Raw genomic sequence first — 25,191 nt, 5'->3', positions numbered from 1 at the left:
AGCAGCTATTTAAAACCAAAACTTACTTTTGATTTGAAAAATAATCTCATAGAAGTCTTTAATCCATTTTAATTTTATTTTGCATATAACAAGAGATAGGGATCTAGTTTCTTTCCTCTGTATGTGGATATGTAGTTTTTCCAGCATCATTTATTGAAGAGACTGCTTTTTACACAGTGTGTGTTCTTGGCATCTTTGTGGAAAATGAGTCCACTGTAGGTGTGTGGATTTGTTTCTAAGTTCTCTATTCTGTTCCATTGGTCTATATGTCTATTTTTACATTGCATAAAACTCTAGAATTCAAAGGATATAAGGCAAGGACAGGCATGAGCAAACATTTCAAAAAAGATTTAAATAAGCTGTGTAAATACTGGTGGGCCTTTGTCTAAAAATAATGGTTACATTTCACCAAATTATACATTAACTCTGTTGGCATGGAATCCATTATTGTTATTTTGATCATTGTTTTCTATATTCCACAGATTTTTCTTTGATTACAGAGGAAAAAATGTTAGATTTTACATAGAAAAATAGTCAAGATTTCTTTCAACTACACTGTTCAAAAATTTTTTTAATTAGCTATTTGCTCAAATAGGTAGAGGAAAAACCTGTATCTCTCATTTAATACAGTTGGTCAAGACAATTATTTCCTTGACGAAGTCTCTACTTGCTTTACATTCAAAGGCAGCACTGAGAATGCCACAAATGGAACTGTTAACCACCCTGCCTTGGTGACACAGAGTTTGCATCCCAGATGAAGTAGTAGTTGTATAAAAGGGAGGTCCTTATTGTATCAGAAGATCACAGTTTTGCCTGTTTTAAATACTAGGTGGTCCAGGAAGTGGAAAGGGTACTCAGAGTTTGAAAATTGCAGAACGATATGGATTCCAATACATTTCTGTGGGAGAATTATTAAGAAAGAAGATCCACAGTACCAGCAGCAATAGGAAGTGGAGTCTTATTGCCAAAATAATTACAACTGGAGAATTGGCCCCACAGGTACTGCTGTATAATTTTCTTTTATTCTGCAAAATGTTTTCATACCGATTGAGTATACTAAATTTAACTGTGGTTTTTTTTTTCATCCTTTCTGTTTATAAAAGGAAACAACAATTACAGAGATAAAACAAAAATTGATGCAAATACCTGATGAAGAGGGTATTGTTATTGATGGATTTCCAAGAGATGTTGCCCAGGCTCTATCTTTTGAGGATCAAGTAAGAATGTCTCTTTATATTTTAAATGAACTACTTTTTGCTTAAAATTTTGGGAATAAAAACAAAAAGACTTCTTGGAAGACTTGTGGTGCTTTTGAATGAATTCTGGTCTGAAAACAGGCAAATACATCAGTATGGGTTGGCAGAAGGTCATTTCTTTGGCAAACACTTAAAAATTAAAGACAGTCTCTGCCAAAAGGAAAGATAACTAATAATAGAATTCATTTTATTGAAAAATGCAAATCTCTCTAAAATTTATTTCAAAATACTTTTCATACAATTGTTTTTTATCTTGAATTACTAAGAATAAGCCTTATTCAGTACTGTCCAGGGATGCAAAACATTACCCTGTACTTATATTCATGCCAACTAAGGAAAGTTTCTTCGGGTTGTGAAATACTGAACCACCTATGTAGATTAAGATAGGGTTCAGTTGCCAGAATTTGAGGCTATGCCTGCTCAACCCCCAACACATCTGTTTTAAAGGAAGATAAATCAATTAAAATATTTTATATATCTATTTAAGCTTTGAAAAGCTTATGTTAATCGATTTTTCATTAAAAAAAAATTAAGGCTGGGACTCAGTGGCTCACGCCTGTAATCCCAACACTTTGGGAGGCTGAGGCAGGTGGATGGCTTGTGCCCAGGAGTTCTAGAGCAGCCTGGGCAATATGACGAAACCCCATCTCTACAAAAAAAAGAAAAACACAAAAAATTAACCAGGTATAGTGGCGCACACCTGTAGGCCCAGCTACTCAGGAGGCTAAGAGAGACTGAGAGGCATGAGAATCACCTGAGCCCAGGACATCAAGGCTGCTGTGAGCCAAGATGGCACCACTGCACTTCAGCCTGGGTGACACAGCAAGACCCTGCTTCAGAAAAATTTTCTTTTAATTACAGAAGTAATATATGCTCATACAAATTTTAAGTCTATCTGTAAAACGTGAAAGTCCATCAACACCCTCCCATTCTGCTGCTCCTCCTTTCCTGAGAAATAGGAGTACTGTTAGGTTTGTTATATATTCTTCCAGACCTTTTTCTATACTTACATGCATACATACATGTATGGACACATGTGCACATGCTTATATACAAATGTGTTCTAAATTTTTATAATGACTTTTCCAAGTTATATCAATGTTGAATGAGAGTATCTTTTTCTACAGACCCTTTCCAACCAGATACGATTCATGTTTAAAATTTTTGCAAACCTGGTAAATAAATGGCATTTTGTGTTTTAAATTTGCAGTTCATGGGTTACTATTAAGGTTGAGTATATTTTCATACACTCATTGGCCGTTTGTATTTCTTCCTTATGTGAATTGCCTGTTCTCCTTTGCCCATTTTTCTACAGACTTTTTAATCTTTCTCTTATTTATTTCAAGGAGCATTTAACATATTACAGATATCGTATTATACAGTATTAAGTAAAATATGATGTCAGTTTATGTATCACATGAAAGAAGCCTGGAGTTGGGCAGTTCACAGCCAGGGGTAGCTTTACAAAACATTTTTTTGAGTGTTCTCATTAACGGTTTTGTATCACCTATTGTGCTAGAATGTCTGCCTCCCCTTCTTAGGTTTCCTCTCCCACCATAAGTCCAGAACCTCTGGTGCTCAGTCAGCTTAAAGGCTTGGTTCTAATTGTTCTGGCTTTGAAGAGAGAAAAACTGGAAAATATCTGATGAAATTTTGTTATTGCAGTTGCTACCACATTATATTGCTGTTGAAAGCGGGTGCTATGGCAGCCATTCCATGTGATTCTTGATTATTGGTAGAAGTGTGATAGGCAGGGAGGCAGGCATTGCCACCCAAACCTGGTTCTCCCACCCACATATTGAATGTGCTAAACTTGGTAGGTACAAGCAGATGAAGCTACTTGATTTTTTTTTTTTTTTTTTTTTTTTGTCTATTGCTTTTAAACATGCTATGTTGAATATCTTTCTTTTTTGTTGAATCATAACTCAGGAAGAGTCCCTGGCTTTTCTGGTGACTTAAAAAACATTAACAAAAGATCTCATTTTCAGCTCTTAAAAAGTCCAGTCCAATCTAAATCAAAACTTTAATTTCTTATTCACTTTAACATATATCTGCTGTCCCCAGCTTGGACCAGATTCCAACTCAGAAAGCTAAGGTGGTGTATCAGAATCCTGAAATTCCTACTCATGTGACTTGCAGTAGGTGGGAGAGGGAGGGAAGAGAGGATTCCCTCCAAAAAGCATAACCCTCTGGTAACTCTCTCTGGATACCTGATCAATCTACATCTTCTCTTATATAGCCTAGTCACGGGTAACAGTACTGATTTGGGGTCTGTTAGCAAATTCTATAGGATGGTCTGTTATCTCTAGGTAGAATGTGCAGTAACTTACATTTATTGTTTTCAACCACACTTCTGAGGCTGAAAAGTTCCAATTTAACATGTTCTTAGGTTGACATTCTAGAAGCCTAGAGGTTCTTTGCCACTGTGGGCAGTACAGAGGTGTCTGAGGTCGATGTCACCTTTGCTTATCCTGCGGGAGTTAAGCGGGTGTGGAGGCAAAGCTGAAATGTTTATGTAAAGCAGTGTCAGGGTCAGCCCTGATTGTTCTACACCCTATGTAGGCTTAAGCTTCTGGGGTGTCTTTTTTTCTGCTGCCACTTCTGAGACCAAATGTGTGGGGTCTTCCACACCAATTCTCCAATTCTCCAACACCAACTGGGTGCCTAAGAATTCAGTTCAACTTGGACACTATCCAGAGTTAGTTCAGACCCCACAGGTTAAGAGCTTAGTTCCACAAGTCTGTTTCTGCTTCAGACATCAGTTGCAAGTCCCAGCAACCACCTGTACTTCTCATTGACAGTCCATAAATTCAAGGTTTCCATAACACTCTCCACAGGTTGTATAATTGACTGCAGTGACTCAGAACCCAGAAAAACACATTTAGTGGTTTATCATAAAGGATACAACTATATATATATATTTTTATTATGCTGCATCTCCTCAAGGTTTTGCTTTAACTTAGTTTTTGTTTGTTTGTTTGTTTGTTCAAATGTAGGCACATACACACATGCCAACATTTTTCCCAAGATTTCCTCACAGATCTGGGGTGTGAGAAGAGGTGAATTTCTGATATCAGCCATATGTGGGTGATGGTCAGACCACTGTAACAAAAGGGCCTAACACTTAAATGGCTTTTAGGATGAAGAAGTGTATTTTTCTTCTTTTGGAATAGTCTCTATGTGAACAGTCCAGCTTGACTGGGCAGGTTTTTTCCTTGAGGTCATTTAGGGACCATGGTTCCTCCCAGGTTTTTCTGCCATCTCCTAAGACACTGTCACTGGCCATATGGTTGAAACAGTGTTGTCATCACATATGGGTTCCAGCTGGAATGGAAGGGGAAGAGAATGTGAAGGTCTGAAGTCTTAGATCTGGAAGTTACATCCATCGCTTCTGCTCACATGGCATTGCTGAGAATTTAGTCCTGTCAGAATTGAGAGGAAGGCCAGAAAGTAGAGTACAGCTGGGCAGCCAGGTGCCTGGCAGCAGTGCTATTACTATGGAAGTCTGGGAGAACTAACTAGCAGCTTCTCCCACAGTTTGCCTCTCTGGCCATGCAAATGCTCGCCTGCTCCCTTCTTCCCACACATATAATGTACTCACTCACTCCCCAAGTAAAACAACCAGAGTCCCATCATTTAGTTCAAAAGTGGAGAATCTCTACTCTATATATAGTTTTCTTCATCAGGTCTAGCTTTGACTTCTCATACTCAGCCACCTGGAAACTGAACTTCACGTTATCTTCCTTGTCTACCACTAATAAAGAGTGGAGGAGCAAGCCCAGGACAATGAAATAAAGGCTCCTATTCAAAAAAGGGAAGTCTGAGAATATACACATAGTCACTGAACCATAGTGAATCCTGTTAGGCGGGGATTGCAAAGGGTCCTTGCCCTGGCAGTGCCTCTGAGAAGTTCTTCCTTGTCCATTATCTGCATGACACATTGAAGTAGTATATTGGAGACTAATATGCTCTCCTCTCCTTTTTTTTTTTTTCCTAAGTGGCAAGATCCTTCTCTGTCAGCCAGGGTGGAGTGCAGGGGCACCACTGTAGCTCACTGCAGCCTCGAACTCCTGGACCACACTCAGCTAGTTTTTTAAAAACTTTTTGTAGAGACAGGGGCTCCCTGTGTTAGCCAGGCTGGTTTCAAACTCCTGGCCTCAAGTGATCATCGTCTCTCAGCCTCCTAAGTGCTAGGATTACAGGTGTGAGCCACCGCAACTGGCTGAGACCTATTTTAAGTTTAAAAAAATGCCTTTTTTTTGGCTAGAATTATGTTTATTTTGGTAAAAACTGTTTCCTTCCAAATTTGGTAGATTTCCTCTCAAAAAGAGGAAAAAACAAAAAGCTTCCAGTCCGTGCTAGTACCTATATCATAAGTTCTTTTCCAGAGATAGTTATTAAACTGCTTTCTTTTTTATCTTCCTGTTTTTCTTTTTTCTTTTCATTTTTATAGATTGAGGGTACAAGTGCAGTTTCATTACACAGATATATTGCATAGTGGTGATTTCTTTGCTTTCTCATTGTAATGACAATTAGCTTGAGGCCATCTAAAACAGCAGGCTTGGGTAGAAAGGCAGCATCCTTAGTCTAGGTTTTGCTTCAGGGCTAGGTGCCCTTTTTTTTGGTGGTAGTGGTGGGTAAATGGGAATTCTTTTTGCAACAGCCTAATCTCCTGCTGTTTGGAGGTATACAGGTAGTTGGCTTTTTTAACCTTGTGTAGTCTTAAATTACTGGATACTTTCTTTTTTCTTGTATCTGCTCACAAAGTAGTCAATTCTTTCTTGAGTTAATCTATTTCTTGTAATATGTTGCTAAACACAGCAAAGAGCAGTCAGCATACACAGACACTCTAGCTCTTTCCAGCCATTTCTTTAGCTATGGGCTCCATTGGAACATGACCTGCTTCCCAAGTTATCACAGTAATAATGATGTTATGCAGTGACATAACAGGGGTTATCAACTTTCCACCCTAAAATGTCTGTGCCCTTACTACCCAAGCAAATCAATGTCACATATTTTAGTTTTTTTGATATAGTAGCATCCCCCCACTTATGTGACTATTGGCTGTATTATTTAGAGTAAATCCCAGGTGCTATAATAGAAAGACACAATGACACAGTAGCATAATACAGAAACTTATTTCCCGTTATATAATGGATGGCCTCACTGTGAATAAGGGGAGGGCAGTTTCAGTCCTCACATTCATGCAGAGATGCAGGGTTTTTTCCAGCTCATTGTCTTTCCAACTCCAGAGCAACAGCTCTAAAATTTTTGGTCACAGGACCTCTTTACACTTTTTAAAAATTATTAAGGACCTCAAAAAGCTTTCATTTATATGTGCTATATCTATTGATATTCACCATATGAGAAATTAAAACAAATTTTAAAATAAGTGTTTGTTAAGTCCTTCAAAATAACAGTAAATCCATGCAAGTTAACCTGAATAACATATTTTTAGAAAAGTAATCATATTTTCCAAAACTTAAAAAGTGATGAGAGAGATATTGCTTTATATATTTGCAAATCTCTTTAACTTCTAGCTAATAGAAGAGAGTTGTATTCTCATATCTGCTTTTGTATTCAAACTGCTGTGACATCGCACTTCCTGTCATCACTGCAAAACTCCACTGTACCTTTGTGAGAAAGTGAGAGTAAAAAAGGCATATAATGTCATAGTATTAGTAGGAAAATAGTTTTGACCTATGACCTTCTGGAAGGGGTCTTGACGATCCTCAGAGGTCTGAGAGCACAATTTCAGAACAACTGCCCTGGGACATTGTAGACATCTGCATGTTGAAAGCTACGTCACTGCCATGGCCAGGTTCCAGCTGATAGGAAGGGGAAGAGAGTGCAGAGGATCTATGCTCAAATTCTTTTTTAAACTTTTTTTATTTTAACTTTTGTGGGTACATAGTAGGTATATGTATTTAAGGGGCACATGAGATATTTGGATACAGGCGTGCAGTGTGAAATAAGCACATCATGAAGAATGGGATATCCATCCCCTCAAGCATTTATCCACTGAGTTGCAAACAATCCAATTACACTCTTTAAGTTATTTTAAAATGTACAGTTATTATTGACTATAGTCTCCCTGTTTTGCTATCAAATAGTAGGTATTATTCATTCTTTCTAACATTTTTTGTACCCATTAACCATCTCTGCCTCCACCCCCCGACACATCTGCAACCCGTTATTACCGACCCTTCCCGGCCTCTGATAACCATCCTTTTACTCTCTATCTCTGTGATTTCAATTGTTTTGATTTTTAGATCCCACAAATAAGTGAGAACGTGTGATGTTTGTCTTTCTATGCCTGTCTTATTTTACTTAACATAATCACCTCCATCCATGTTGTTGCAAATGACAGGATCTCATTCTTTTTTATGGCCAAATGGTACTCCGTTGTATATATGTACCATATTTTCTTTCTTTTTATTTGAGACGGAGTTTCGTTCTTGTTGCCCAGACTGGGATGCAATGGCACAATGTCGGCTCACCGCAGCCTCTGCCTCCTGGGTTCAAGCGATTCTCCTGCCTCAGCCTCCTGAATAGCTGAGTTTACAGGCACGTGCCACCACACCCAGCTAATTTTGTATTTTTAGTAGAGATGGGGTTTCTCCATGTTGGTCAGGCTGGTCTCGAACTCCAGACCTCAGGTGATCCACCCACCTCTGCCTCCCAAAGTGCTGGGATTACAGGCGTAAGCCACCATGCCCGGCCTTATGTACCACATTTTCTTTATCCATTCATCTGTGGATGAATACTTAGTTTGCTTGCAAATCTTAGCTATTGTAAACAGTCCTGCAACAAACAGGAGTGCAGATATCTCTTCGATATACTGATTTCCTTTCTTTTGGCTATATACCCAGCAGTGGGATTGCAGAATCATATGGGACCTCCATTTTTAGTTTTTTGAGGAACCTCCAAATGGTTCTTCATAGTGGTTGAACTAATTTACATTCCCATAAACAGTGTACAAGGATTCCCTTTTCTCCACATCCTCGTCAGCATTTGTTGTTGCCTGTCTTTTGTATATAAACCATTTAACTGGGGTGAGATGATATCTTATTGTAGTTTTGATTTGCATTTATCTGATAATCAGTGATGTTGAACACTTTTTCACATGCCCGTTTGCCATTTGTATATTGTCTTTTGAGAATGTCTATTCAAATCTTTTGCCTGTCTTTTGATTAGATTTTTTTCTATAGAGTTGTTTGAGCTCCCTGTATATTCTGGTTGTTAATCCTTTGTCAGAGGGGTAGTTTGCAAATTTTTTTGCAACCCACCATTCTGTGCGTTGTCTTTTTGCTTTGTTGATTGTATCCTTTGCTGTGCAAAAGCTTTTAAATTTGATGTGATCCCATTTGTCCATCTTTTCTCTGGTTGCCTGTGCTTATGGGGTATCGCTCAAGACATTTTTGCCCAGACCAATGTCCTGGAGATTTCCCCCAGTGTTTTCTTTTAGTAGTTTCATAGTTTGAGGTCTTGGATTTAAGTCTTTAATCCATTTTTATTTTATTTTTGTATATGGTGAGAGATAAGGGTCTAGTTTTATTTTTCTGCATATGGACATCCAGTTTTCCCAGAACCATTTATTAAGGCAGAAAGAGACTGTCTTTTCCCAATGTATGTTCTTGATACCTTTGTTGAAAATGAGTTCATTGTAGATGTGTGGATTTATTTCTGGGTTATCTATTGTGTTTGATTGGTCTATGTGTCTGTTTTCATGCCAGTACTATGCTGTTTTGGTTACTACAGCTCTGTAGTATAATTTGAAGTCAGGTAATGTGATTCTTCCAGTTTTGTTCTTTCCGCTCAGGATAGCTTTGGCTATTCTGGGTCTTTTGTGGTTCTATATACATTTTAGAGTTGTTTTTTTCTATTTCTGTGAAGAATGTCATTGGTATTTTGAAAGGGATTAGATTGAATCTATAGATTGCTTTGGGTAGTATGGATATTTTGACAATACTGATTCTTCCAATCCATGAAAATGGAATTTTTGTTCATTTTTTGGTGTCTTCAGTTTCTTTCATCAGTGTTTCACATTGTTCACCATCGGCATATATAAATGCTACTGATTTTTATATGTTGGTTTTGTATCCTGCAATTTTACTGAATTTGTTTATCAGTTCTAATAGTTTTCTTCTGGAGTCTTTAGGTTTTTTCAAATACAGGATTATATCATCTGCAAACAAGGGTAATTTGACTTCTTCCTATTCAATTTGGATGCCATTTGTGTATTTTTCATGTTTGATTGCTCTAGCTAGGACTTCTAGTACTATGTTGAATAACGGGGTGACAGTAGGCATCCTTGTCATGTTTCCAATCTTAGAGGAAAGGCTTCAGTTTTTCCCCATTCAGTATGATACTAGCTGTGGGTCTGTCCTATATGGCTTTTGTTATGTTGAGGTATCCTCCTTCTGTCTCCAGTTTTTTGAGGTTTTTTGTCATGAAGGGATGTTTAATTTTATCAAATGCTTTTCAGCATCAATTGAAATGATCATGTCATTTTTACCCATCATTCTATTGATGTGATGTATCATGTTGATTGATTTATGTATGTTGAACCATCTTTGTATCCCAGAGATAAATCTCACTTGGTTATGATGAATGATCTTTCTAATGTATTGTTGAATTCAATTTGCTAGTTTTTTTTTTTTTTTGAGGATTTTTGCATCAGTATTCATCAGAGACATTGGCTCTTAGTTTTCTTTTTTTTAATATGTCTTTCTCTGGTTTTGGTATCAGGGTAATACTGGCTTCATAAAATGACTTTGGAATTATTTCCTCCTCCTCTATTTTTTGGAATGGTTTGAATATGATTGGTAGTAGTTCTTCTTTAAATGTTTGGTAGAATTCAACAGTGAAGCCATTTAGTCCCAGGCTTTTTCTTAACCGGGAGATTTTTTTATTGCAGTTTTGATCTTGTTACTTGTTATTGGTCTGTTCAGGTTTTGGATTTCTTCTTGATAAGTGGCATGCATTTCGGAATTTGTTCAGTTCTCTAGATTTCCCAATTTATTGGCATATAGCTGCTCATATCAGCCACTAATGATCCTTGAATTTCTGCAGTATCAGTTTTAATGTCTTCATTTTCATTTCCAATTTTATTTATTTGGATCTTGTCTCCTTTTTTTCCTATCCTGGCTAAAAGCTGCAAATATTTTGTCAATTTCATTTTACTTTTCAAAAAACCAAATTTTTGTTTCCTTAACCTTTTATTGTTTTTCCATTTGTTTCATTTATTTCTGCTCTGATCTTTATTTCTTTTCTTCTACTAATTTTTTTGTTTGATTTGCTTTTGCTTTTTTAAATTTCAGGATGCATCTTTAGATTATTTATTTGAAGTCTTTCCTGTTTTTTGATGTAGGCACTTATAGCAATAGACTTCCTTCTTAATACTGCTTTTGCTGTATCCCATAGATTTTGGTATGTTTTGTTTTCATTATCATTTGTTTCAAAATTGTTTTCAGTTTCCTTCTTAATTTCTTGATTGACCCACTGGTCAATCAAGAAATTATATTTGTATAATTATATAATATATCACATATATTTGTATTTTTTCCAGAATTCCTCTTATTATTAATTTCTACTTCTATTCCATTTTGGTCAGAGAAGATGCTTGATCTTATTTCAATTTTTTTAATGTTTTAACACTTATTTTGTGACCTAAAATATTGTCTGTCCTTGAGAATGATCCATGTGCTGAGGAAAAGAATGTGTATTCTGCAGCTCTTAGATGAAATGCTCTGTAAATATCTATTAGATACATTTGGTCCATAGGTGCAGATTAAGTATGAAGTTTCTTTGTTGATTTTCTGTCTGGAAGATCTGTCCAATGCTGAAAGTGAGATGTTGAAGTCTCCAATGCTTCTTCTGTGTTCTCCCTCCCCTGGCACCCAGAGAGGCTCTCAGAGCTACACCGCCACTTCTAGGAATGAGGGAGGAGTGGCATCTGCGATTCAGGACTGTTTTTTCTATCTTGTCAGTACTTCTTTCAGCAATATGAAGTTAAAACCAGGTACTGTTAGTGCTCACCTGGTTTTTGGTTCTCATGAAGGTGTTGTTTCTATATACATAGTCATCAACTTGGTGTCTTTACAAGAGGGAAGGTGGTGGAGCTGTCTATTCTGACATCTTGCTCCGCCTCAGGTGATGCTCAATTTCTTAAGTCCCAGACACACCATTTCTCATGCTCCATTGATGAGAACTTAAGTCACATGGCTTTATCTCGACTATACAGGAGGTGGGAAATGTGATCAAGTGGTCAGTCATGGGTCTCTACAGAGCTGTTATCATGGAAGAAAGGAAAACAGGTTTCAATAGACAACTAGGAGTCTACCACAAGCTGCTTGCTGTGCATAGCGCCATTTTTCCTTACTTCTCAGCCCGAGAGCTGGACTCTCCCAGTCCCCAGGCCTGTCATTTTAAAAGAAGAGGAGGAGATAAGACTGTACTTATCTACCATAGTAGCCACCTGGCCCTACTTCTTGGCTTTGTATAGTAGTTTCTCCGGGAGGCGGAGCTTGCAGTGAGCCAAGATAACACCACTGCACTCCAGCCTGGGCGACAGCGAGACTCCGTCTCAAAAAAAAAAAAAAAAAATATTTTTCTCACCTTTTGGCCTGATTGTTTAAAGGTTAGTGAGGGGAAAGGAATCAAGATGGGCAAGCATGGGAAGTCTGAGATCTTTTCACTGCCAACTAAACATGCTGCTAGCCAAGATTTCACTAGATAGCCCAGAGTCCACAGTGAAAACCTAAGCGATGTGTTTTTAAAAGGTTATAGAATTTCATATTTCATGGAATGGGAGTGGGGCGAAAAGGTGGATTTCCATAGGGAGGTTTTATTAACCAAATAGTAAAGCTGAAACTAATAAGAGCTCCATGACGTTATTATTGAAAACGGAGTTCAAGGCCAGCCTGGGCAACATGGCAAAACTCCATCTCTACGAAAAATACAAAAATTAGCTGGGTGTGATGGTGTGTGCCTGTAGTCCCAGCTACTCGGATGGCTGAGGTGGGAAAATTGCTTGAGCCTGGAAGGCTGAGGCTGCAGTGAGCTGACATGGTGCCACTGCACTCCAGCCTAGGTGACAGAGTGAGACACTGTCTTAAAAAAAAAAAAAGTAAGACAACCGAGCACCACATGTTCTCACTTATAAGTGGGAGCAGAACAATGAGAACACATAGACACAGGAAGAGGACCAGCATACACTGGGGCCTGCAGGGTGGTAGGGTCGGGGGAGGGAGAACTATTAGGAAAAATAGCTAATGCATGTGGGGTTTAATACCTAGGTGATGGGTTGACAGGTGTGCAAAATACTATGGCACACGTTTACCTATGTACCTATGCAACAAACCTGCACATCCTGCACATGTGTCCTGGAACTTAAAATAAAAATAAAAATTGAAAAAAAGAAAGAAAATGAAGGAGGGAAGTCTATAGCAAATCTATGAACACACACAAACATTCAAATTGATCGTGATTAACAATATATTCAACTATCTGGTCCCAACTAATTTTCCGGTTTTATATACCTATCTACACATTCGACATGCTGTACCACTTCCTATTTTTCACAGTGATCTGCTCCTGCTCTTTCCTCAGTGCTATTTATATAATTCTATAACTTGCTTTTTTCACTGTGCATTCTGTTTTTGAGCTTATCTGTGATGATACATATAGACCTAGCCCATCCTTTTAACGATTTCATGTTACACTCTAAATACATTGTATTTTATTAGTGAACTTTCATGTTGCTTTAAAATTTGTTTTATCATCAGTACTTACCTTTTTATTTTAGGTTATCTGATGGATTAGAAATGTTTCTGTGTCGCTATTTTAATTTGCATTCTTCAAATTACTAGTGAACTGAAACATTTAGAAATGTGTTTTTTGGCCACTTGTATTTCATTTTTTGAGAATTGCTAAAACATAACCCTGCCCCCACTCTTTTCTTGTTAGATTGTTTGAGTTTTTAAAATCGATTTGGATGTTCTAGATACTAATCCTTTGCTACATATCTTATAATATTTTCTTCCATTTATATTTTTTCTCAGTCATGTTCAAGATATATTTTGTCCTACAGAAATTTTAAATTGGAATTGGTGTATTTTTCATTATTTTCCCTTTGGCTTTTGCATTTGGATCTTAAGAAAGTGTTCCCCATAGTGTGATAAAAATCTTCTATAGTTTTCTAATTATTTTTAGTTTTGTTTTAAAGGTCCAGGTATTTATTCTATGTGCACTAGTTCTTTTGCATAGTGTGAGGTAGCAATATAATTTTGTTGCATGTTTTGAATGGAAATGAAAAATGTATTCAGTGGTCCAAAGAACATTTGACTTGTGCATCTTTTCCTTCATTGAAATGACTTACTCCTGTATAGACACTGGTCTGTTTATGGTTTCTCTATTCAGTTCTTTTGTCTGTTTATATATTTCTGCACCAATATCATGGTTCTAGCTGAAGAAATCTAAATTATATCCTGATATCCAAAGAACAATCCCACCCCTTCTGCTTTTTTTTTTTTTTTCTTTTGAGACAGAGTCTTGCTCAGTCACCCAGGCTGGAGTGCAGTGACGCAGTCTCAGCTCACTGCAAGCTCCGCCTCCCGGTTTCACGCCATTCTCCTGCCTCAGCCTCCCGAGTAGTTGGGACTACAGTCGCCCACAACCACACCCGGCTGATTTTTTTTGTATTTTTAGTAGATACGGGGTTTCACCATGTTAGCCAGGATGATCTCAGTCTCCTGACCTCGTGATCCACCTGCCTCGGCCTCCTAAAGTGCTGGGATTACAGGCGTGAGCCACTGCTCCCGGCCCTGTTCTTTTTTAAGTTAGGTATGCCTATACATTTATTCTTCTTTATAAATTTTAGTATCAGTTTGTCAGATTCGTAAGAAAGTGCTGAGATTTTGATTTGAATTTCAATATAGATTATATTATGTATATAGATTAATTTTAAGAGAACTCACATATTCCCGTCCATGAACATTGTCAAGTCACTCTGTTTATTCAAGTCTAGCTTTATGTTCTTCATTAAATAAGGTTTTATAGTTTTTCATATAAATATCTTATATGGTTTTGTTAGTTTTGTTCCTAAATATAATCGTTTATAGGTTTGCTACTATTATGAATGAGCTACTTTTTTCTAACCAATTCTTAACACTCCATCTTTATAGAATTATTGTTTGTGTTTGTGGGTATATCTGTTTGTCTCCCTAGACAGGCTTCTCTTCTGTTCTCTTTACGGCACAGCTGACTCATTCATGTTGTAAACTTCCTTCTTTTCTTCTTCCCTTCTTACCACTGCCACCTTTAGGACCCTCACACCTGCCTGCCAACTTAGCACATTCCTTTACTACACGGAGTTCTATTAAATGTATGTTTATTTGAAGTGGCAAATAAATATTTGTGTCATGGGTATTCAGAAAAAGGAAAGATTCAAGTGGCTGCATAAAAAGTGATCTTGAGTTCAATTTCTGAGATTCTTATTTCTCAGATCCTCATATAAATCAATAGAGTTAATTATAGCATCAGCGAAGTATAGTAGTTTGACTCTCATTCAGTGCGTACTACTGGCTAATTTATGGAACCTCTTGAAGCCTCGGTGTTTTCCTTTCAAGAATGAGAATAATAATGTCTCACAGGATTATTGTGAAGATTAAATGATATAAAATATCTATAGTTCTAGTACAGTTTGTGGCTCATAGTAAACACTCAACAAAAGGAAGTCGTTATTGTCGTTAGACCATATTAAAGATAAACACTCCATAGATTTATAAGAAGAGCCAACTCTTCCCTTTCTTTTGTCAGAGATTTTTCCCCCGATATTGAATCCATTACTCATTGTCAGAGGCTTTGAAGGCAGAAGAACCAGGTTCCTTCTAGGGACTGTTTTTCAAAATGGTTGATGAAACCCTTAGAGGCCACCTTGAGGTGTTAAAGGCTGCCCAGAACAGTTCTGATTTTGTTCTGTTCTGAGGTTCCATGTAAGACTTTGAAGAAGGTTTTCAACTGCTAAGAATGGCTGGAAACCACTCTAGTGATCTGTCAGCTGGAGTCCTGGGACATTCACACTGCTGGGCAAGAAGCATTTAGAAACCCACTAATGAGCACACCCCGTTTCCCTCATCCCTTCCTCCCCTACAGCTCCTGAAGCAAAAAAGAAATAATAATTCATTATTTGCAGGCAGAAGGGATGATAATCCAGAGTTCCAAAATAAGTCCATGGTAGCAGAAGTAATATTTAGGAAGTACATGCCAAGTGCCAGGCACCTAGCTGTGGTTTAAATACACGATTATAATTCACGTCAATTCTATGAGGAAGTTGTTGACAATCCCCTCTCTAAATCAGCATTGGGTGGTCTCACTTCTTCTAGGTACATGGATATGGGTTGAGTTGTATAGTCGCTGTGCCCTTCACCATAATCTTCTATCAACTCTGCCTTCTAAGAATTGGTTCCTAAAGCAATCTAAGGCTGGACGTGGTGGCTCATGCCTGTTATCCTAGCACTTTGGGAGGCCGAGGCAGGTGGATGACTTGAGGTCAGGAGTTCAAGACCAGGCTGGCCAACATGGCAAAACCCTGTCTCTACTAAAAATACAAAAATCAGCCAGGCGTGGTGGCACATGCCTGTAATCCCAGCTACTTGAGAGGCTGAGGCAGGAGAATCACTTGAAGCCAGGAGGCGGAGGTTGCAGTGAGGCAAGATTGCATCACTGCACTCCAGCCTGGGTGACAGAGCGAGTCTGTCTAAAAAAAAAAAAAAAAAAAAAAAAAAGTCCCTTAAGCAATCTGGTTCATTCACATCACCACAGATGCAATCAGCACAGACAACCACAGAGCTGAGGTGTTCTTAAATATGCATCTTGGTTTTACACATTTAATGTAACCCAAAGTCCCTCCACTACACGTACTGTCTTTTTTTTCATCCAGTTTTTCTTCCAGTTTTTCCCTCTGAGGGGTTGATCCCACAGTGCTGCCTTCTTCCCTGTCCTAATTAGGCTTGTATATTCACTTCCATGTGATTTTCATGTGAGGAGTGGTTTGGTGTCCCCAGCTGCCTTTTAAGAACCTATGCAGACCTTCCTTCATAATGATGCTGGCTAGTTCTCTTTCAAGTGTGTACCAAAAAAATTATTTCTGTGACCCCAAATGTGGCAAAGATCCAGACTTCTTTCTATTGTATTTATAGACACTGATTGATGTTAAACTGACCTGGTTTTTCCACCATTTCTGTATTTTTTATTCTGTGTTTGGTACAAGCAAAGTATATTGTTTCTACAATAGTATTTATATTTGAATGTATACATTTTATTCCTGATTTTTATCATGTTATCAGTTTACTCCCCAACATTAGCTGTCATTATTCCACTTTACAGGTAAGGAAACCAAGGCTCAGATGATAACTTGCTTAAAGCCACCAGCAGGCATGAACAGAGCTAGGCTTCCAATCTTGGAGGGCATACAGACTCTAGACCACTAGCTTTCTCTAACCTTGAGGTCATAAACAGGCAGCCCTGAGGCTGAATGTGGGCTGTAGACAATTTTTTAGGTGTGCACCAAATTTTAAAATTGTGAGGTTACCAATTCAAAAGCAGACTTTTGCTTTTCTTGAAAATTTTGGAGATTTGGCAGCTATGAGTCTACATTCCTACATGTGTGTAGTGTCTGTTGTTAGGCAAGGTAGGTGCTCCCCAGTTCACAGCAGCTTCCCTCCCTCCCTCGCCCGGCCCTCTCTCTCCTTTCCATCACCAACCTGGTCCTTATAAGGCAATGGAGTCCATACTCTACAGCACACCCTGTCCTCCCCTGTCTCAGCTATGGCCCTCTGCTGGCAGAACTGAGTTTGTGGGTTTGCTTTCCGTACCCTGTGGTACCGTGGCAGGTGCTGCCGTGATTCTTAGGATCCTGTCACTTCTTTTACTTCTTTTTCAGTACAGCCTACGCCCTCAGACAAAGATTCCTATGGCAGTCAGATCCTCTCCCTTACGCTGCTCCCTGCGGGGTATGTCCATCAAGATTCTCCCTAAAGACACAGCCTGTAAGAAAGCAGAAGTCTTTGCCTCTGCCTGCCACATATCTTCCGTGAAGCAATGAAGTACAGAGCTAGCTATTTGCTTGATGGACAAAGGGGAAGAGGGGGAGAAATAATAAAATATTTTTTGTTGTCATTACATGTCATTGTAATGACAATGTTGAACATATATTGAGAATTTACTATGTGCCATTGTTCTGAACCCATATATGTTAATATATTGATGTTAATCCTCAAAACAATCTTATGATATAAATAGAAGAGTTGTTCTAATTTTATATGTGAGGAGATGGAGGCTACGTTTTCAAGGAGGCTGGGGAATCTGCTCCAAGTCACATGTATCAAGAGGCAGAGGTGGTATTTGAACCAGGCTAAGCAGGTCCTGAGGCTTCAGTCTTAAGTACCACCTACTTTTTTAGAAACATAGATTAATATGCCAGAATATTCTCTAGCTACAATTGTTGGGCTTTTATAACCTAAAATCAACTCATACTAAATGAATCAAACAAATGACAACCAAGAAAATAAAAATAAAAAAAAGACCAGGAGAATGCACCAAGAAATACAGATGATATAAACACAATACATTTAAAGATATTATTTTTTGTACTTTTTAATGTAACTTAATTTTTTTAATTGATACACAATAATCATATATATTTATGGAGTACAGAATGATGTTTTAATACATATAGTGTATAGTGATAAGATCAGGGTGATTAGCATATCCATCATCTCAAACATTTATCATTTCTTTATGTTGGGAACATTCAATATCCTCCATCCTCCTTTTAGCTATTTGAAACTATATATTTATTGTTAAGTATAGTCATCCTACAGTGGCATAGAACACTAGAACTTATTTATTCAATCTACCTATAATTTTGTAAAGGTACTGTTTAATTCTAGCAGGAGAATAAAGTGAATGGGAGAGTGGAGAACACCTGTAAGGTCCATAGTATTCCAGATTATGAAATGACACAGGTATCTCAGGAGAAGATGAGAGCTTTTCACATAATCCTTCCAAGAAGTTTCATTTAACAACAGATATTTATTGAGATGCTATCATGTTCTAGGCTATTGTACTTTGTCCTGGAAACACAAAGATGAATGAATAATGTACCCTTGTGGTAAAATACATGTACATATAATCATGCATAATAGAGTATAAATACATACAATGATTAGCATATGGTCTCTCATTTTTTTAAACTTTAATTTCAAATAGATAACGCATTTAGGTAGCTGAATATTTTAAGGATATAAAATTACATACACTGGAAACTCTCTCTTATTCTTGTCCCCAGGTACCTTCCCAGAAAGCAGACACCTTATCCTTCCAGAGATATTTTATACAAGGAAGTGTATAGACTCTTGCTCTCACATTTTTGTTTTTTTCACTTAATACATTTGGATATTATTCTCCATACTTTTTTGATCATGCATACTACCAGTAAGTTATTTGAGCCCTTAGTATACATTAGAAAGTGAATTATAAAACATACACAGAGAATATTTAAGAAGGAGAGATGAAGGAGAAATAAGCAATAATTTTAGCAATTTATATTTTATTTTAGTATAAAAACAATTCTATCTCACTAACATTTTAAGCACAATGTGATTTAAAATGAAACTACTTTGAAGAAACTTGGTTAAAAACTTTATGAAATAGGATTCAAAGATTTGATTAAAAACTTTATTCAACAGGATTCAAAGGTTTGATTAAAACTAAACTGATTGGATAGTGACACTTGATTTTATTTGTTGTTTTGTCACAAAAAAATGCCTCACAAAATACGTAGATCCTATGTAGGCGACAGGTGACTGATACAGTGGGTGCCACAATGTCAGTCTATATGCCAAAGGTTGGTGAAGCTGAATTTATTCTGCTTGTTAAACTTAAAAAGTCAATTTGAACAGAAGATCTAATATTTCTTTTTGCACCCCAATTTATCATCTCGAGCTATTCTCCTGGATGCGTGCACCCTACTAAAGGAATCCCGGGCTAGGGAATTGAACAAGTCTGATACTAAACTCTCTGCGATCTTGTGGGGAATGGCTGAAGGAATGGTTTCTTTAACACAAATTGAAACTCCTGTTGAAAGCAGCAGTTCATGGTGGTGCTTTTGTTTACTAAGGTGTGAAGTATGCTGTTTGTAAAAGTACTGATGCTTGGTGCTAGCAGACACGAAGCATTTCTACTTCGATCATAGTGGAGTGGTCATGATGGGAAGGGACTTTAAAGCCCCCACGACCTCCTGAATGCCACTTTTACTCAGTTGCATTCCTTCTGGCTTCTTGAGTAAGACAGAAAGGACTCCAGGAATTGTGCTTAGGAAGGTTGTGGCCCTGGAGCAAACACAGCCCTTGTGAACTCCATTTGTCATGCATGCATTGTGGGATGAAAGAGAGTGAGGCCTGCTGAAGCATGTAGAATGACTATCTGTTCATTTTTTTTTTCTTTTTCTATTTGTGATTTCCTCTAGGATCTGTAATTTAGCCTCAGCATTGCCATTTAAAGAGTCTAAAATAGAGTAAGTTCTGAGTTTGAGTGAGTGAGAGTGGATATATGAAAAATTCTCAGCTAGATAAATATGGTTTTTTAAAAAACGTTAGAGATAAAAGAAAATTAACCCACAGAGGGCTATCATCCTACTTGCATAGTGAATTGATTTGACAAACTCATAATTTGATTTGCTGTTCCTAAGGCAGACAAATTTGATTTCCTCCTAAGGGAGAGTGATTTAATTTTAATTATGCAATATGTTTTCTAAGCATTAGCACTTTCACAAAAATATCAAAAGAAAATGTTGATGCTTTCCCCTGGAATTAATGACTTAGCTTGTTTATAATTATTTAATAATTAGGTTTTGAAATTGATAATATGTTAGTAGAAGATGATTATTCATTTATTTTTATTGAAATGTGCTGTGATGCTACAAAAGACCATTAAAGTTAAAAGGCTGATGAGATTTTTATAATTGCCCTATGCCAAGTGGAGAGTCAATATCCAAACTTTGTATAAAGATAGAGTCATCTTTGATCTTGCCATGTGTATCAAGGCATGGTTGCAGCATAACAAATCAACCCAAAAACTTACTGGCTTAAAACAACAATATTTATAATTTCACGCACTTTCTATGGGTCAGGAAATCAAGAACTGCTCAGCTGATTGGTTTCAACTCAACATTGCTTTTGAGGTTGCATTTTAAATGGTGATTGGGGTTGCAGTAATCTCAAAGTCTTCTCAATCTGTATACCTCATGCTTGCTTTGGGAAGACTCCAACTGTTGAGTGCTGGAACAGCTGAGGCTCCTCAGCCATCTCTTCTCATCTCTCCACATGGAAGTCTCAGGGTGGCTGGACTGCATAGCAGCTCAGGGCTCTAAAGGCATTAACTTGAGAGAGCCAGAAGGAAGCCCTATCACCTTTTGTAACCTAGCTTCAGGAGTCATACAGTGTCACTTCTATCACTTTCTATTTGTTAAGAATGAGCCACTGAGACTTTCCTATATTCAAGGGGAAGGGAATTAGAATCCACTTTTTTTAAAATAGGAGGAGTGTAAAAAAAACACTTGTTGATGTATTTTAAGCCCCCACAACATAAAGCTCAATAAATAATAAATACCTGCCCATTTTTCACTTTGCTTATGTGTCCCTTCCCTTCATTTTGTTTCTTGCTCATCTTTTCATGCCAAGTGTTCAGTCCCATCTATTTGAACTTTTAGAGTCTTCTCTTAACTACCTTCCCTGTCCTCATTCTTTCCACATCTAGTCTATCTTGTGTCCTGTGGCCAGACTAATCTTTCTGAAAGACCACTGCCATTAGTTCACCCCTATGATTGAAAACCTTTCATGACAATTATTGTCCACAAATATGTTTCTACCTCTATGGTTTGATTTAGAATCAAGTACATGTCTTGTTAAAAAATGTATATTGTCCAATCTCCTTGAGAGAATTACTGAATTAGAATTTCTGGTGAGTGGAACCCAAGAATCTGCAGGTTTACAAATCAGCAACCTTTAGTAAAGTTTATTCTTAAACACATTAACATGCAAACTTTAGTCCATAATGGCACACAGCAAAGATTCTCAGCCATAGCATGTTGTCATAGTTATGAAACAAGTGGTCTGTTGCAAATAATAGTAAAGCACTGAAATTGGAGCGCATCCACCATTATCCCAATTGTATTAGTTCATTCTCACACTGCTATAAAGAAATACCTGGGACTGGGTAATTTATAAAGAAAAGAAGTTTAAGTGGCTCACAGCTCCACAGGCTGTGCAGGAAGCATGGCAGCATCTGCTTGGCATCAATCATGGTGGAATCTTAAAGGGGAAGATGGCACTTCACGTGGCTGGAGCAGGAGGAAGAGAGACGGGGAGATGCTACACACTTGTAAACAACTAGATCTTGTGAGAACTTACTCAATATACAGGAGCAAGGGGGGATGCTGCTAAACCATTCATGAGAACTTTGCCCCCATGATCTAATCACCTCTCACCAGGCCCCTTCTCCAACAGTGGAGATTAAAATTTGACATGAGATTTGGGCGGGAACATGATTCAAATCATAACATCAGTAATGTCACCTTCACTAGTCTTCACACTTTCTGACTGGAAGAGAAATTCCTTAGACTATGAGGAATTTCAAGTAAGATGTGTTCCCAGTATTAATGTCATTAGGTGCATGAGTCTCCATGAAATCACTACCCTAAACAATCTGATTTGAACAATCTGATTTGAGCAGGACCCAGCTTGTTTTACCACTGTGTCTTCAATACACTTTGTTCTTGCTCCCTGACTCCTTGTCTCTCTTCAGTGGGTCTTTTTTTTTTCTGCTTGTCCAGTCTCCCCTTCTCTTGGACACCTTCCTTTAGGACCCTAAGTGTTGGAGATTTCTGTCTACTCTCCACTTCTTCAGCAAATTATGTTACAATTTACAATATTTATATGGCCCTTATCGTATAATGCTTTATATTGCTAATTATTGGTTCATCATTTTGCTGTGTCAGGTTCCAGCAGGAAAGCAATGGCATACTCAAATAGGCTAAACGGAAGAGTGTTTAATAAAGGTGTGCATAGGACATGAGGAAACAATGGAAAGGTATGCGTGGGACAAACAACAAAAGATGGTTCAATACTACAGGGCTGCTGGAAGTGGGTTCTCTTTCCATCCCAAGGCCTGCAGGTTCAGGGAGGAGGAGTAGTTACTTGAACCCAGAAAAAGACAGATGTATGAAGAAAGGTTCCTTATAGGGGCCTTGACCTTTAGTAGAGAGAGTAGCCAGCTCATGATGATTCCACAGGATGAGAGCCAAGGGAATAAATATCAAGACTTTCCTTTTCTCCCTTCCTCTGATCTCCTACTGATGCTTACCATTGGTCAAAAGCAGCTGCAAGCCAGAGATCAAGAGAACTAATTTATACATTTCAGAAGAGTCATCAGGGTGCAGAATTGGAGAGAGAATGGTAGAGTAGAGCTAGAGGGGCAAAGGGAAAATGGATAACACAATCAGATTTATTAAGGGCTGAAACTCTTTTATCTTCTTTTTGTATTTCTCATGGCTCTGCAAGGCACTGCCCACAGCAGTTGTTCAATGACTGTGTCTTCATTCTTTTATGCCAGCACACACCGGTTTGATTCCTCCAGAATGCCTCATAAGGATGAGTGACAAAAGGCTTCCCAGTGGTAACATTTTGCATTTTCTGCACCGAAATTCATTCAAACATAAACTATTGTATTTCCTTAATTTCCAGGCCCAATTTCCTTAATTTCTTTAATAGAAAAGACCAGTTTCTTGAGAAAATGCAGAGACAGTTATAATTTGGATATCTTAAGTAATTGCCAAAAATATAAATTCAAATTAAACTGGCTGTCATATATGTTGGAAGTCCAAGATACTATTCTCAGATCCTACTGATTTAGTCTCACTGACTGTAAGCACACTGCATTCTGTGAAGAATGATTATGTGTACAAGTGTGCCCCATGTTATGGGAGAAATGTTAGAGATGCTGAATTTCTAAAATGAATAAACAGGGTAATTGTTTATTCTACAGAAGATGTATTAGTCCATTCTCATGCTACTATGCAGAAATACCCAAGACTGATAATTTACAAAGAAAAGAGGTTTAATTGACTCATAGTTTTGCATGGCTGGGAAAGCCTCAGGAAACTTACAATCATGGCAGAAGACAAAGGGGAAGAAAGGCACTTTTTTCACAGGGCGGCAGGAAGAAGTGCTGAGCAAAGTGGGGAAAGCCCCTTAGAAAACCATCAGGTCTCATGAGAACTCAGTATCATGAGAACAGCATGGGGGTAAACGCCCCCATGATTCAGTTACCTCGCATCTGGTCCCTACCTTGACACATGGAGATTTTGGGAACTACAATTCAAGATGAGATTCGGGTGGGGACTCAGCCAAACCATATTGGAAGGATTTCTACCATAACGGAAAGATTAAAATGGGATTTTCATTATGTGGGTAGAAATAAGCATACTTCATTTTTACAAGAGACACTTTTTAAACAATTAAAACGAAGATAGAAAGTAAAGGATTAAAAAGGTATAACCAAGCCAGGTACGGTAGCTCATGCCTGTAATCTCAGCACTTTGGGAGGCCGAGGCAGGTGGATCACCTGAGGTCAGGAGTTTGGGACCAGCCTGGTCAATATGGTGAAACCCCATCTCTACTAAAAATACAAAAATTAGCCAGGTATGGTGGTGCATGCCTGTAATACCAGCTACTCAGGAAGCTGAGGCAGGAGAATTGCTTGAATCTGGGAAGCAGAGGTTGCAGTGAGCTGAGATCACGCCATTGCACTCCAGCCTGGGTGTCGACAAGCAAGACTCTGTCTAAAAAAAAGGTATACCACGAAAACACTACACATAGAAAGCTGGAGTGATGTTACTGACATTAAAGTAGACTTCAGACAGAGTATCACCAGAGACAGAGGAATACTTCATAGTGGTGAATACATCAATTCATCAGAAAGACATACAATTTATAAATGTGTATATACTTAATAAAAAGTTTCAATATCCACGACTCAAAAATTGATAGAAATAAAGGAAGAAATAGACAAATGCAAACTCATAATTGGAAATGTTAACAATCTTCTCTCAGTATTTAATATTAACAACTAGGCAAAATACCAGTACAGACACAGAAAATCTAAAGAACAATAGACATGTCTAGAACACTGTATCAAACAACTGAATAATGCACAGTGATTTTGAGTGCGTATGGTACATTCACCAAGATAAACCATTTACTAAGCCATTAATACAAGTCTCGGCCGGGCGCGGTGGCTCACGCCTATAATCCCAGCGTTTTGGGAGGCCGAGGCGGGCGGATCACCTGAGGTCAGGAGTTTGAGAGCAGCCTGGCCAACATGGTGAAACCCCATCTCTACTAAAAATACAAAACAATTAGCCAGGTGCGGTGGCGCGGCCTGTAGTCCCAGCTACTTGGGAAGCTAAGGCAGGAGAATTGCTTGAACCCGAGAGGCGTAGGTTGCAGTGAGCTGAGGTCTCACCACTGTACTGCAGCATGGGCGATAGAGCGAGACTCCGTCTCAAAAAAAAGAAAAAGTCTCAATACATTTTAAAAGCTTGATGTTCTTTTTGATCATAGTAGCAGGAAAAGCATTTGACAACATTGAACATAAGTTCATTAAAAACCCAGCAAGTTGGGATTGGAAGGGAATTCTCGTCTAATAGGGAGCATCTACAAAAACCTATATAGCTAACGTCATACTTAATGGTAAAATGTTGAGTGTTGCCCCCTAATATGGGGAATTGTGAGGATGTTGGCTTTTACCATTTCTATTTAATGTTATTAAATAGAAGTCGTAAAAGTTCTAAGTAGTGGTCTGAGAAGTTATA

The 25,191-nt window shown here is 38.0% G+C and overlaps 1 protein-coding gene across 7 annotated transcripts in view; it reads left to right on the top strand.

Annotated features, from left to right (window-relative positions):
- Window positions 1-25,191, top strand: part of AK5 (adenylate kinase 5) — a 280,641-nt gene that overhangs the window by 14,961 nt on the left and 240,489 nt on the right. For all 7 annotated transcript variants that reach the window (XM_002810687.5, XM_009248808.4, XM_063711701.1 and 4 more), the window contains exons 4-5: window positions 830-999; window positions 1,104-1,217. In XM_002810687.5, coding sequence (XP_002810733.2) covers window positions 830-999; window positions 1,104-1,217 — 284 coding nt within the window. The remainder of the gene's footprint in view (window positions 1-829; window positions 1,000-1,103; window positions 1,218-25,191) is intronic.

This window comes from Pongo abelii, chromosome 1 (assembly GCF_028885655.2).
Source record: "Pongo abelii isolate AG06213 chromosome 1, NHGRI_mPonAbe1-v2.0_pri, whole genome shotgun sequence".
Classification (NCBI taxonomy): domain Eukaryota; kingdom Metazoa; phylum Chordata; class Mammalia; order Primates; family Hominidae; genus Pongo; species Pongo abelii.
This window is presented reverse-complemented; position numbering and strand designations above follow the sequence as displayed.